The sequence below is a fragment of the Electrophorus electricus genome, chromosome 7 (assembly GCF_013358815.1).
Source record: "Electrophorus electricus isolate fEleEle1 chromosome 7, fEleEle1.pri, whole genome shotgun sequence".
Classification (NCBI taxonomy): Eukaryota; Metazoa; Chordata; class Actinopteri; order Gymnotiformes; family Gymnotidae; genus Electrophorus; species Electrophorus electricus.
Window position 1 is genome coordinate 5,868,121 of NC_049541.1, and position 13,230 is coordinate 5,881,350.

The following is a 13,230-nucleotide window of genomic DNA, read 5'->3' on the forward strand; positions in this document are numbered from 1 at the left end:
ACATGAGAAAAGTCTTAAGGTTTATCTTACCTTAAGGTATAGGCCAATTAGGGTGCAACAAATTGTGACAGAAAAATAACAGCAGTAAATAAAATAATTTGACAAATCTAAAAAATAAGTCTGAGAAAGTATGTTAGCCTTTAGCCTAGCACCCCCCCTCCCCCCTTCAATGTAATTCATTCACTGGGTGTTTTGGGAATCATCTGGGCTTTAAGAATCAATAAATTCGATACTTTTTTTAGAATATTTTTTTTAATACACCTGAATTTTATTTTTAATATTAACTCGGTATATGACACCACGTTGCGTCACCTTACTCGTCGCGTCTTAGCCAGCATAGCACTCCTATCCGGCCTTCAGTGTCACGTCATCCTAGGCAAGTCTGTCCGTCTGTACTTTAAACAGGGACAACATGGACGACGACGTCTTAACAACTTTAAAAATATTAATAATCGGAGAGAGTGGTGTCGGAAAGTCAAGGTAAGTAGGTTTTAATATATTACTTTCTTTAACGGCATTGTTTTAAGATCTCTTAATCGCATGGCTTGTGGTAGTCGTAAGATAAACGAGGTTAGCTCCTGATGGTCAATGTTAGCCAGCTAGGCTTACATCGCACTCTATCTCTTGTTAGCTGGCTAGGTTCCCATGGGTAGGTGATGGAGATATACCAGGTCTGGCTCATTTAATTGTCATTCAACACTGGAGGTTTGGAGTTTACTAGCTAGCTAGATAACTTGGTCCGGCTTTCTACTTGATTACATTCGATCATTCATGAGTGAGCATTCAATTAAATTAACTTGTTACGGGCCAGCCAGCCAAGGCTAACACACTTAAAATTCTGATGCGCATAGCTAGAATAGTTTAATTTGTACTAATAGATAAGTTAGCTAGCTAGGGTTAGTTAAAAAGCTAGTTAGCTAGGATAGCTGGCTAGGTAACTAGCTAGATGACTAATGTGAAATCTGTTTGGGATATAACTGTTCACAAACGTTGCTAAATAGGAACAAATGTAAATGTAACTCTCCGCATTACTTGCTAACCTAATGTTCAATAGCTAGCTAGCGTTAGCTAACCTAGCTAGCAAGGCAAGATATTCGTGGCGTTTAAAACACAATGTAACGCTAGCTATCTAACCTCGCCAGGTGTCTACTTTGAATTGCTAAGATATGTTAACCTACGTTGGTTGTAAAATTATGTGGCAGTTTCCTTTATCAGACAATCACTTTTCCGATGAAACTTAACTTTCATGATATCAGCTTCCATGATGGCAGTTATGTCAAAAGGCACTATTTTGTCGGTTCATAATATCAGAAGAAATTAAACGGGGCCAAAATTATACAAGCTGGCTGGTTAGCTAGCTCGAGAAAAAGTTGTTGGTCACGCCTGGTTTTTATCATTTGGTAACGAATATTTTGTCCTGATGATCTTTTACCCTGACAAATTTAATTCCAACAAAGCCGGTTCTAATTTTAGGATGTTAATAAATGGTTTGATTAACTGGTGAGGTATGATACATTTATGGCTGGAACTAAACACCAGTAACTAAATCTAAGTTCTAAGTCCCGAGCTAGACCCCTCTAATTTAGTGCCCCTCTAGTTCAACTCAAAATCTTGGGAATTCCGTATCCTGCACATTTCTTATTTTCCTCATGTGTTTGTAGTTGCATCAGGTGTACTAGCGCAGGAAAAAACGTGAAACCTTGCAAGACGGTAGGCACCCAAGGGGATATCTGCAAATCGCCAGTGTTAGTTTTCGTAGGACATTTCGGCACTATTGTATTCAGCTGTCCAAAACTCTTCTTTCAGTTTGCTCCTGAGATTCACGGATGACACATTCGATCCAGAACTAGCTGCAACCATTGGTAAGTTTGAAATGTATTGAGTAGGCTATGCTTGTTGTAAAGACATACCTGCATATTTGACACATTACATCATCATGGACTTATATAACATATGTTACTGTTCAGCTTGCAAATTAATTAAAATAGTAATGAGTACTTATATTGCCAAGTAGTAAAATCTACATGAAACTTTGAAATTGAATGCTGGCAAATTCAAGTATTGTTCTTCTCTTGGGTAGTCGTGCAGAGTAATAGAATGTGTACATGAAACTTAGAAAAGTGAAGCCTTCCTTTTGCTGGAAGTATAACCTTCAACATTGCACATAGATCCCAGTAAGCTGGACAAACTAAGCTGTCAGCAGAATCTCTTCATTTGTAGGTGTGGACTTCAAAGTGAAAACTGTAGCAGTCGATGGCAATAGAGCAAAGCTGGCTATATGGGTGAGTACATGGTGTTTTACTTCCATGTTTGGTTACATGGTAGTGGTTATCGTACATGTCTTTAATAGCTATAGTCTAAAAGTAACAGGATTCTCAGAATTTGATTTTTTTCTTTTGTGAGCCATGAAAATTATCCCCAAAAGGCAACTAATGATCTAGTCCACAAGGTGTCACTGTTGCACAGTTTTAATGTTTCTTATTTAAAGTAGACAGGTTTAAAGTCAGATCCTGTAGGGCCACAATACTGAGGTTGTTTTGTTTACCCTTCTTTAACCTCTCCAGTTCAGCACATAACTTGCTTGCTAGTTAGCTTTTAACATACATCAGGCAAAGATGTAACACAATGATGTGATTCTCCAGTAGTGCTTGTTTCAACAAATGTAGCATAACTTTATGAAACAGCGTCTAATTTTAGATTTAGACAGTATTATCTTATTTTTTCTAGGACACAGCCGGACAGGAAAGGTTCAGAACTCTGACGCCAAGCTACTACAGAGGCGCACAGGGTGTGATATTAGGTGAGTGGAAGCCTGAACCATATTTCATCAGGACCCTTTCTTTTAGAGGAAGGCAGAGTCCTCCCTCGCTGTAATGTTTATGTCTTTATGTAGATTTTAGTGGTTATCTGCCATAATCCTCCAATGCTGCTTGTTCTGTTGGCCCTAAAGACAATCCGGTCATATAACATCACCAGCCACATTTCTCTAATTGCTGCAGTGCTTGGTCAGCATGTTTCTTTGTGTGTTCTCTTGTCTCACCATCATTATTAATGGTAAATGCTTATAGCCCTGTGCTGCATTAATGCACTGTCTCGTCTGCCTTAGTGTATGACGTCACAAAACGGGACTCGTTCACAAAGCTTGGGAACTGGCTCAATGAGTTGGAGACGTACTGCACACGCAACGACCTTGTCAAAATGCTTGTCGGAAATAAAATAGATAAGGTTTGTTTATAAACAGTTCAAATCTTTGCATTTGTCATGAATGGCTTCCTATTTGAGATATGATGCTTTTATTTTTAAAATATGTTATGTACATTGAGTTTGTTTTTTTTTGTTTGTTTGTTTTTTATTTTGTTTCCTGCTGTATTTAGATCAAAATATTTCAAGCACAGCATTATTGGTTTGGTTTGTTTGTTTTTAGGACAACCGTGAGGTAGACAGGAATGAAGGCTTAAAATTTGCACGGAAACACTCCATGCTGTTCATTGGTAAGTGCTTCTCTGAAAGAACCAACTCTCATGAGTAGAATTAAGATAAACCTGATTAATCAGGCCTCTGTTGCATAAGCTGCTGAACTTGACTCATAAGCTGACCTCTGCTTGGTTGTCATCGCCAACAGGACCATGTTTTTTACCCTCTACTCTGATGTCAGAAGTATTGCATCACTTCATCCTTATATGTCTTGCACTGATGAGTCATCTCAGCTGATGAATGCATTCCAATTAGGGCCTGACTGATATGAAAAGTTAAAAGTGCCATTTTAAAATGCTACAGATTCAGAACATCATTATAGATTTGTGCATTTTTATAGGGTCAAAATATTAAGCAGACTGGTTGTTTTCATTAAACTGTGCTATACCTACAAATTACAGTTGTGTATATGCTCAGTTGTCAAATATGGTTATGATCTCGGTTGCCAAATATCTTAAACTCAGAGAGCAGAAACTTAAATGAATAAATAATAAAAACATGGAAAAACCACCTAAACATAATATTGTAACTTGACGTCAAAACACAGAAAAAACAACTTCTGTCCTGATGGGACACATGGATTCCATTAGGTGTGTAATGATCAACACATTTTCTGGTTCAATATGATTTACACCTTTTTTCCCCTGCCTCATATTAAACCATATACCATATAATAAACCCTTGGAAGAGACAGGAATGCAGACAATATAATAAACTTTGTGTGTAATTTGTTAAACATGGCCATTACTGTGTGTGTGTGTTTTATTTATATATATATATATATATATATATATATATATATATATATATATATATATATATATATATATATATATATATATTTAAAAAATGAGAGAGAGAGAGCGCACACACATACCATGATATACCTCAGTTTGATTGGAGTGGTCAGCTTCTAATGAAAATCTCGGAAGCAACAGGACAGCTACAGGAAAGGTCTGGTGATCATCACCATATCCTGGACTGTAAATTGCACTTGCATCGCTGTTTACAGAGGCCAGCGCCAAGACGCGGGATGGTGTGCAGTGTGCCTTCGAGGAGCTGGTGGAGAAGATCCTGCAGACGCCCGGGCTCTGGGAGAGCAGCACCCAAAGCTGCGGCGTGCAGCTTTCCGACGACCCCCAGCAGCAAGGCCATGGAGCCTGCGGGGGTTACTGCTCCCTTCTCTGACTCCCCCACCACTACCCCATCCCCTCCAGTGAAGACAGACTCGGGAGATGAAATGCTGCGGTTTTCCAGACGTCCGGGCAAGAGCTCCCCCCAAGAGCAGAAGGTCCATCGACCCCCACCCCAAGCCACTCGGGTGGGGAAAGGACTTCTGACATTCGCTCACCTTCTGTTAGTCAGTGTTTGTCCTCACACTTCAGGTTCTTCTCTTATATGCCACTCGGCTCATTTATCATAGACCTCCGTTGCTAGTGTACAATGTGAGTTGTTAGCACTCTGCTGGCTGTGGTTCTAAATATTAGTCACTACATCATTTGTGCCCCTAGCAGGAGGACAGAGTTGGCTTGCTTCTTTCTCATTGAGAGAGATGCTTTTGACATGATTATCAAGGAAAGAAAGGAGGGCATAGCAGTAGATTAGGGAATTGATATCTATTGGTCTGTTGAACTCCATCCAGAGACAAATGGCAGTTAAATGTCCCACGGGGAACAGACCACCTGGAGTTTTCATTATTATATACTGTATCTAGGCCCTTTGTTACACTGCATGCTGTGTAATATGTCGTCTTTATTTTTAACATTACTTTGCCCAGTGTGGATTACTTTTAGCTTGGCAATAAGCACAGTTTTGTTTTGCTGTTTTTATAAAATGTGGAGAAATATTCCTTCAGAAAGAAAGCTGATGTGGAGAAATACCTTTCTGGTTCTCTTCTTGTGAACTGTGACAATTATGTACTGGCAAACCTGAATTGATCCAGATGTCCAATTACTAGAACATGTTTAAGGTGCAATAACGGTCATTAATCCTTAAAAAAAAAAAAAAAAAAAAAAAAAAAAACTAAAAAAAAAAAAAAAACCTTGCTAGAAAAATGCATAATGACATGGACCTAAGTTATACAGGATTTTAGCATGTGTGTATCCCATAAAACAGTTATCCAGTCTGGCTTCAATGTGGTCCTGCTTATTTAAACGTCTCAAGCTTCAAAAGTGCGTTATTGGTCCCATTTATCAGAAACGAATATAAGAAGGTTTGCCTGCGTGTGAATGGCTTGTTTTGATTCGCTCTCTGTGTTCATTCCACTGTTCTTATCCAGAGGCCTAATCATGCCATCGCCTTAACATGGACTTGCTTGTATAGCAGTGCTGCTTGTTAAAAGTAACTGTCACTGTTTCTACAGTTTCATAGTTGATAAATTTAGTTGTAACAATTTGTTTACTTGACACTAGTCTGGGTCAGCAGGGAAGACGGTCTAAGTCAGTGTTTGGTATGAAAACTGGTGGTGTAGCTTGAGAATGTAGTTCTTCCACAGAGAGGTATTATTCAGCCATTATCTGAGGCATCTGAAAATCAATGAAAGGAAGCATTGCAGCTCTAAGAGTTTACAGACAGCTTAAAAATCAAAGGAACATTTAAAGGCGCTATATGTGAGGGAAGCATGAAACATCAGCAACAGAGCCAAACACTGGAAGGTAAAGATCATACAACTTTCCTGTTGGTGAAAGCTGGATGCATGCAGTCATTGAGTTCTGATCGTTTGCCATGGCATCTATCAAAGGCGCAGTACAGTTCTTATTATCATCATCACAAGCTAAGTTCTTGTGTTGGGTCTGTCAGTGTACTGCATCACATTACATCAGGTTGATGGTGACAACACACTTCCAACCCTAATTTTAACCATATAAGTTATGCACTCTTGTGAGATGCTGTTGACAGGAAAAAGATTAGCTCCAGCTCCACGTCAATTAACAACCCCCTTGTAAAGTCTGCACACAGACCGAGAGGATCTTATGGCAATTAAAATTTAAGCCTCCTATATATAGCCTCTTTTAATAAGTAGTTTGAAGCAATGTTGATCTGGGAAGAAGTTTTGCTTGGCTGATACCGATTCTGGCTTCTCTGACATACTTGATCTCAGAACCAAATGTTGCAATCTTTATTCCATTCTGTGATAAAATGGCATTGAATATGTATCTGAGAGCATTGGTACCATTTTTCTTTTGCAATAAAATTATTAATAATCTTTTGTCTTGATGCTTTTTCCCCCATTTGTTTTGCACTGTTGTCAGAATATTAAATTTTATCATTTAAATCATATGCAATATACCTTACATGTAATACATCTATTATAAGGAATATTGTATACAAATACTGTACATTAGAGAGAGAAAATGTATTCCAGGTGACCAATTTTTGCTGTCTTCTGCCAAGTGAAGCAGTTCATTCAAAGAAGATTGTAGATAGACAGGAACATGACCTTGCAGTAAGCACAGAACAGACTCCAAACATGGACATCTTGGGGCAATAAACACTAAAATGAGTGGGGCTGTGCATGTGCCAGTGATTTCCGTGTTATTGCACTCACATATGACATGCCTCTACATCCCCATCACATCAGAAGATGATCTCTGGCTTTGTGTTACTGTATGTGTCATGAATGAAAACACCAAAAATTGCCTGTCATTAAATACCACTAGCCAAGGCTGTTCTTTGTGAAGTATGTTTGTCTAATGTTAACTGTTCATGGAATATTTCAGCAATGGCAAGAGTCGTCAGACAGTTGGTGAGATAGTTGTCAGTTTTAAAAGGAAGTAGTTTATAGTTGCCTGTGTGTCCTGCCATTATGGCTTCCAGGGAAATTTTATACGGAGCTGTATTTTTCACCCACTTCGCAGTATTAAGTTGTAGACACGCCTGCTGGGATGGATATTCTTCAGTTCACTCAGTTTGCAAACATTCAACGCATGGAATGGTCAGTGGGTAGAAAAGACCCTGAAAACCCTGAAAGTGCAATAGCTCAAAATCTGTGACTCATCTCATATCAAGTGGCTGACTACTATTTGGGGAAAACATGCCTCGTTTTAGAATGTTGAAAAGTAGATTAAACTGTGTTGATATTTTTCAGATTATCACATCCATCTATTCAGGCAAAAACAGAACACTGTTTTCTGGATGAACTAATGTTCCTGTATTGATAAGTACAGTGTAGTACTCCATCCATTGGCTCCAGGTGAAAAGTAGATAACTGAAATCAAACAAATTCATCTTTTCTCTGACCTTTTGACAGACACAAATTATAAATCATATGACCAATTGAGGGTCATGGGATAGTCAACTGGTCATAGTCAGCATCCAGACCACAACAACCTGAGAGAAACTGCTCTTTTTATGGTAACAGGTTCCAGACTGGCCTCTGTGGTCATATCTGATGACTCACATGATATCCAACATCATTACCAACACACATACCTGAAATACACATACTTGTTAGGAACAAAAATGTTAACATCAGAGCATGGCTTAGGTAAGAAAGAGACTAACTGTTTCATTATGGGGATTACTTTATCAGATTGGAAGTACCTTTACAGAAACCTTTCCTCCACAAAAATATGGCTCCCGCTGTAGTTTCCACCCTACTGTATGCAGAGGTGAATTCTGGGTGGAAATAATTAGTCTTTTCCATGCTGATGTGGTATGTGTATACTGGGGAGTCTCCAGTTCAGTGGTCTGTTATAGACACCAATAACATTTTTACAAAGACACACGGAATTAGATTGTGTTTGGGGGTGGACGGAGACATGTTGAGAGAGAGACAGAAGTAAACACTGTCGGGACTCAGCTCTATCGCAAGTGACTATGGTCAGAGTCACAGCCAGTGATAAACATGAAACAGATTACTCCCAGATGGATCAGTCACAGTAATAGGGCAAATCCTTCAGTGGGGTTGAGAAGTGGGTGGAGAAATTTGAACTGGCCACTGTTTTCAGTGGGCAACGTAAGGCTATGCGACTACTCAGTCATTTAGATACACTATGTAAGAACTCGATGCCACATTTTCATTTAAAGAAAATTGCTATGGCCATACATATAGAACAAAACAAAGAAAAACATGTCATTTTTAAAAATTGCATTGAAGTCATGGGACAATAATCCTGCCTCAATAAACATTAAACTTAACTTAGAAAAGTAGTATAATATGAATATATTACATTTCAACCATGGAGTCAATGGCCTTTGAGAAGAAAGTAATTCTGCAAATGTCAGAATCCAAATTTTGATTAAAAGTGGTCATAACACCATGATAAAATTGATTTTCTTCTTGTTGAAATGTGCTTTCAGGATCAGCGACATTACAAGTCCCTTCAAAGCCACAGTCAGTCCTTTCCTGTCATCACAGGACAGTAATGTCATTAGTCCTCACTGAATACAAAGGCACACTGGTAAAAACAATGGATGAAAATGACACCCTTAACAAAATGCCGTAATCTGTTTTCTTGCTTTCTTTCCTCTTAAAAAAAAAAGTTCATAACTAATATTAGATGCCTACAATCGGTCTCCAAAAGACTTTGTGACAACCCGTCACTCAAACCACTCTCTTAGGTATTCAGCTGACTGATGTATCGAGCTACTAATGACGGGGCGCCATCGGCACTTTGACAGTCTTGATCTCTGCTATATGGGAGGATTTCTGGATGATGCAGCTGGTGGTTCCCGGAGCGATGCTCTGCTTGCTCTGGGCAAGGTTAGTCAGCGCCATGGCGGCGTGGATTTCCTTCCAGTACGTGGCGTCGTGGCCCCGACACCCTCCTTTACGCATGCCTTTGTGACTGTAATACGGGGGGAGATATTTAGTCATCAGAACCCGGGGATTTGATTACAGACATTTAAAAGTATGGAGAGGTCTTACCTGCCACAAGGATGTGTGCAACAGTCCAAGGATTCTAAAAAGTAATTAAAAACCGACCTTTAGTATTTTTGTTACAAACTAAACAGCAGTGGATTAAGATTAACTACGATAACCAAGCGTCCCCATCCTGACGTAGCGCGCGTGCGCATGCGAGCGAGCGAGCGGGTATCCTCCTAGAGAGGCTTAGACGAAGTTCCGTAAGCCGTTTGACCGCGCTCGGGCGCCGGCCAAGATAAATGCAATTATGTCTCTCCAGTGCGGTGGTAGATGGAAAAACCATATCTGCGCTGCGTCAGGAACACAGACGCTCTGTTCCACCGCCCCACAGCTCATTTGCATCATTTAAGTTATTACAGCAGGTTTTTTTTCTCCGACACTGTTCCACTAGACTCCCCAGTGAGCACTGGTACTGTGCTATAAAAACCCCGTACAACAAACATACATTCAATACGAGAAGCACAGAATGCATGAACTCTAAAATGCCTTCCTCATCCCCACTTCTGTAATAATGACTGCCATCGAATCTTAATTTCAGTCCGCCTGCTGTTAATCACTCGGTGCCTGTCCAACAACGAGTTTAGATATAAAGCTTGGTGAATGTCCTGAAATAGCTTCGCTCCCAATCACACAAACAGCCCAGTGGTTGTTTCTGCATTAAAACATGAAAAAGTTGACTGAAGCTTAAACATTCTATGCCGCAGACCCATTTTCATAGTGGCCTTTTGGTTGGAGGTTGTAGCTTTTTGGATGGAGGTTGTAGCCTTTTGTAAGGTGCATCCTCTTACGTTCAGCCAATAATGGTGGAACAGCCTCATTATTTTGGTGAAAGCAGCCAGACCAGTGAACAGGAGTCTCTCTCGGGGGAGCTATGAAAGAGAAAGCTGGACCGCCGCCTCTCGCAGGCAAAATGCAATTTACAATAGTCGTTGCCTAAAACATCCACAGCTCAGATTGCTTAAAACAGCACCTGAGCCAAAAACTACCATAAGGCATTCATAAATCATTTGGTCTTAGTTCTTATGTGCTACTGAATATTTCTCTTCTGGCATGCTGGCTTGATTGAACCACTGAGGGCAAAGAAAACCTACTTAATTTTAATCAACAAAATTCAAACATTTAACTTCCTGTTGATATTTAATACAAGGTTTCATAACCCAGAGTAGCTCCAAACTGCCAAAGTCAAACTGCATTCATAAAAACACAGAGCACATTATCTGACTCTACTGACTGACTGAATTCCATCTCAAACATGAAGTGCTGACTTATTCAAACATGCACACCCAGTAACCAAACTGTGCCACATTTTTGCTTGAAGGGAGCATACAGCATATTGTCTTTGACTGACTCCTGAATGACCTCAGCCATCATAAGTTTGCTGTTTTCTTTAAAAGTCTAACCCCCCCCCACATCCCGCCAACCCTCAACGTGGCCTGTTCCCTCTTCCTATATTCTCACTGCTATCAACAGCTGTGAGCGGCTTCAAACGTGGCTACGGCCCAGACATGGACTACGACCCACACTGGAATACCCGTGGCAGCAAGGGTGTGAAAACATCGAGCTTGGCTTTTTAACAAGACAGAACTGACTGGAAAGCGATTTTCCATCGGAGGGGAACGGGAGGCGATGGGACCGTACGCTTGCCGCCGTGCACCTCTGGAGCGGGCAGTGTTAAACACATGTGCAGTGGGGCTGTGGGGAAACAGCGGGCCAATAACGGCGAGTGAACACCACCCGCTCCATCACCCGTGACGGCCGTTCCTAACGTAGTACCCCTCCTCCAGCTGAGAATGGTCTGCAGGAGCGACTGAGCGTTGCTGTAAAGCAGGTGCTTTCCAATAGCGAGGTTAGGAGCTGATGCTAAATTTAGCTACAAACCCCCTTTTAAATCTAAATAACAGGCTCACGCCTGAAGCTGAGGTTCCACAACCTTGTGCATGCACAGACACCAAAAAAAGATGACAAAGCAGTACAGGCTGGGCCCTGCTAGGGTATGGAGGCGAGTGCTGCACAGTCCCATGCTTTGGAGTGGTGCAACTCCTTGGCGGAAACAGAAACGAGAGCTTTCATTTAACGACTCTTATGTGCCATATTTCCACTCTGGTTTGACTAAAATGTTTCCATTAGCATTCCTGTGTGATGAAACTATGGCAGGTTAGGAGCAAACCGAGGAAGAACACATCAGCTTTCCCTGACTGCCAGTGCACCACTCAACTGGCATGTTAAATAGGATTTACTGTTGCCTGACAAACACCAGTGTTCTTTAAGTGCTATTTCTCATGTCTCGATTCTACATGAGATACAAGCTACATTTGGGGAGCTGTCAATTTGACTGAAACAGTCCTGGCAATGGCGTCGCCACAATATATGGAAAAAGTACTGGAACATGTCTGTTGCTGTTTAGCTCTGTAATACAGCTGGACAGTTAAAGAACAGAAAGAAAGCATGCACATCAACCAAAGGTATTTGCCGCAAGGTATCGAGGTGATTTTCAAGAGCAAAACTGAGCTCAGGATTCAAGCAAGGCTTTGAAATTGCTATAACAGAGGTTAATGATGTGACCAAAAGTATGTACTTTCCCTGGACTCTCTATTTGCCATCTCACAAATTCTCAGATTGATGTGCTGCTGTTCGGCCAATTTCTGACAAGGAATCCTATGGATAAAGAAGATACCAGCTTCACGTTCCGCTTCACAGTTTTTCCTAAACTAAAAGGTTTCTCTCTTAAACAGTTAACGTTCTACGTACCTGATACCTTCCACCCACCTGCTTTGAATGCTCAACAGTACTTTGTCATTGCCAAGGCTAAGTTCACAAATTGCTAAGTTACTTTCAAATGGCTGATCAAGTCAGTCCCAGCCTAGCCCTAGAGAATTCTAATGACTGTGCCGTGTAACTCACCTTAAATATAAACCTTAATTTATGCAGTGTAAAGTACGATAAAATCAAGGGACACACATCATTGCTCTGAATGCCTCTATTAGGTCCCATTAGGGAATGTAATATGTCAACAAGTTGTGCTTGGCTACCTTGTTTGGCTCAAAGGCAAGCATCGGAAATAACTGCTTGCTTAAAATACTAGTTCCAGGCGCGTAAAGGAATCGCACGGAGAACATACCTTAATTGCCCTGAAACTAAGCCACTCCATAATGGCCAGGGGACAAAACTAACAGAGAAACCGAATGCTTGAGAAGGCTGCAGTGGAAATTGTGCAAATGATGAATCAAACTCAGCGCCTTTGGACTAGCAAAAACATTCCCTGTTCTGAGGCTTTAGCAGGTGTTCAGCTAGAGCACCACAACTTTCCATCCTTCCAAGTCAACTCACTCTCTTACCACATCACACTGAAGGTAGTCGTCGTTTGACTTTTGTTAATTCTTTCAGTCAGTTGGAAAATGGGTACGCTTCTGTGTATGCACATGTAAACATGGTTCCGATGTATTTTCTAGCCGTGAACAAAAACTGAAGGAGTTACAGATGGCACAACCACACAAACTACTTCTCTGTTCAATAATGTAGTTTAGTCTGCTTGTCAAAAAATAATACATTTGGTGCAAGAACTCGCCTGCTCCAAATCTTTGAACACATAGAGGGAAAATCAGTTGAGAGAGAACTAATAAGGTGCCCTTGACTCAACAATGTAAAGAGAAAGATGGCAGAGTACCGAGAGCCACCAGAAGGGGGCAGAAGGTACAGGCTGCAACCCGAGACCCCATGCTTCCGGCACGTCTTACCTGTGCGGTAGGTGAAGTGGCCCTCAGCCTCAGACGGCGACGGCGACATGAGCTCGTCCTCGTACTCGTTGGAGCTGAAGGAGCCTGAGTGGTTCCTCCTGCGCGAGTCCAGCGTCTCGCCGGAGGCCATGACGTGGTGCAGCGAGTCGTTGAGGT

General features: G+C 41.0%; 2 protein-coding genes across 4 annotated transcripts in view; one reads left to right on the forward strand and one right to left on the reverse strand.

Moving 5' to 3' along the window:
* Nucleotides 1-355: 355 nt before the first annotated feature.
* On the forward strand, nt 356-6,679 carry rab18b (RAB18B, member RAS oncogene family). Of its 2 annotated transcripts, none has more exons than XM_027031565.2 (7): nt 356-480; nt 1,807-1,862; nt 2,221-2,282; nt 2,728-2,800; nt 3,107-3,225; nt 3,425-3,491; nt 4,487-6,679. In XM_027031565.2, the coding sequence occupies exons 1-7, from the start codon at nt 413-415 to the stop codon at nt 4,660-4,662; spliced, it is 621 nt and encodes a 206-aa protein (XP_026887366.2). In that variant the 5' UTR covers nt 356-412; the 3' UTR covers nt 4,663-6,679. The 2 variants fall into 2 exon arrangements, with proteins under 2 accessions (XP_026887366.2, XP_026887373.1); XM_027031572.2 differs by lacking the exon at nt 4,487-6,679 and adding an exon at nt 3,623-4,213.
* Nucleotides 6,680-7,628: 949 nt separating this feature from the next.
* The window catches only part of mkxb (mohawk homeobox b), a 9,265-nt gene continuing 3,663 nt past the window's right edge, over nt 7,629-13,230 (reverse strand). For both annotated transcript variants that reach the window (XM_035527863.1, XM_035527862.1), the window contains 3 exons: nt 13,075-13,230; nt 9,344-9,377; nt 7,629-9,263 (listed from right to left, as the gene is read on the reverse strand). The exon at nt 13,075-13,230 is cut by the window's right edge and continues 174 nt beyond it. In XM_035527863.1, coding sequence (XP_035383756.1) covers nt 9,065-9,263; nt 9,344-9,377; nt 13,075-13,230 — 389 coding nt within the window. In that variant the 3' untranslated portion in view covers nt 7,629-9,064. The remainder of the gene's footprint in view (nt 9,264-9,343; nt 9,378-13,074) is intronic.

Coding starts and splice junctions, on each gene's coding strand:
- rab18b (XM_027031565.2), top strand. CDS start 413: ATGGACGACGACGTCTTAACAACTTTAAAAATATTAATAATCGGAGAG. Junction 1,863..2,220: donor AGAACTAGCTGCAACCATTG/GTAAGTTTGAAA, acceptor CTTCATTTGTAG/GTGTGGACTTCAAAGTGAAA. Junction 2,801..3,106: donor CGCACAGGGTGTGATATTAG/GTGAGTGGAAGC, acceptor CGTCTGCCTTAG/TGTATGACGTCACAAAACGG.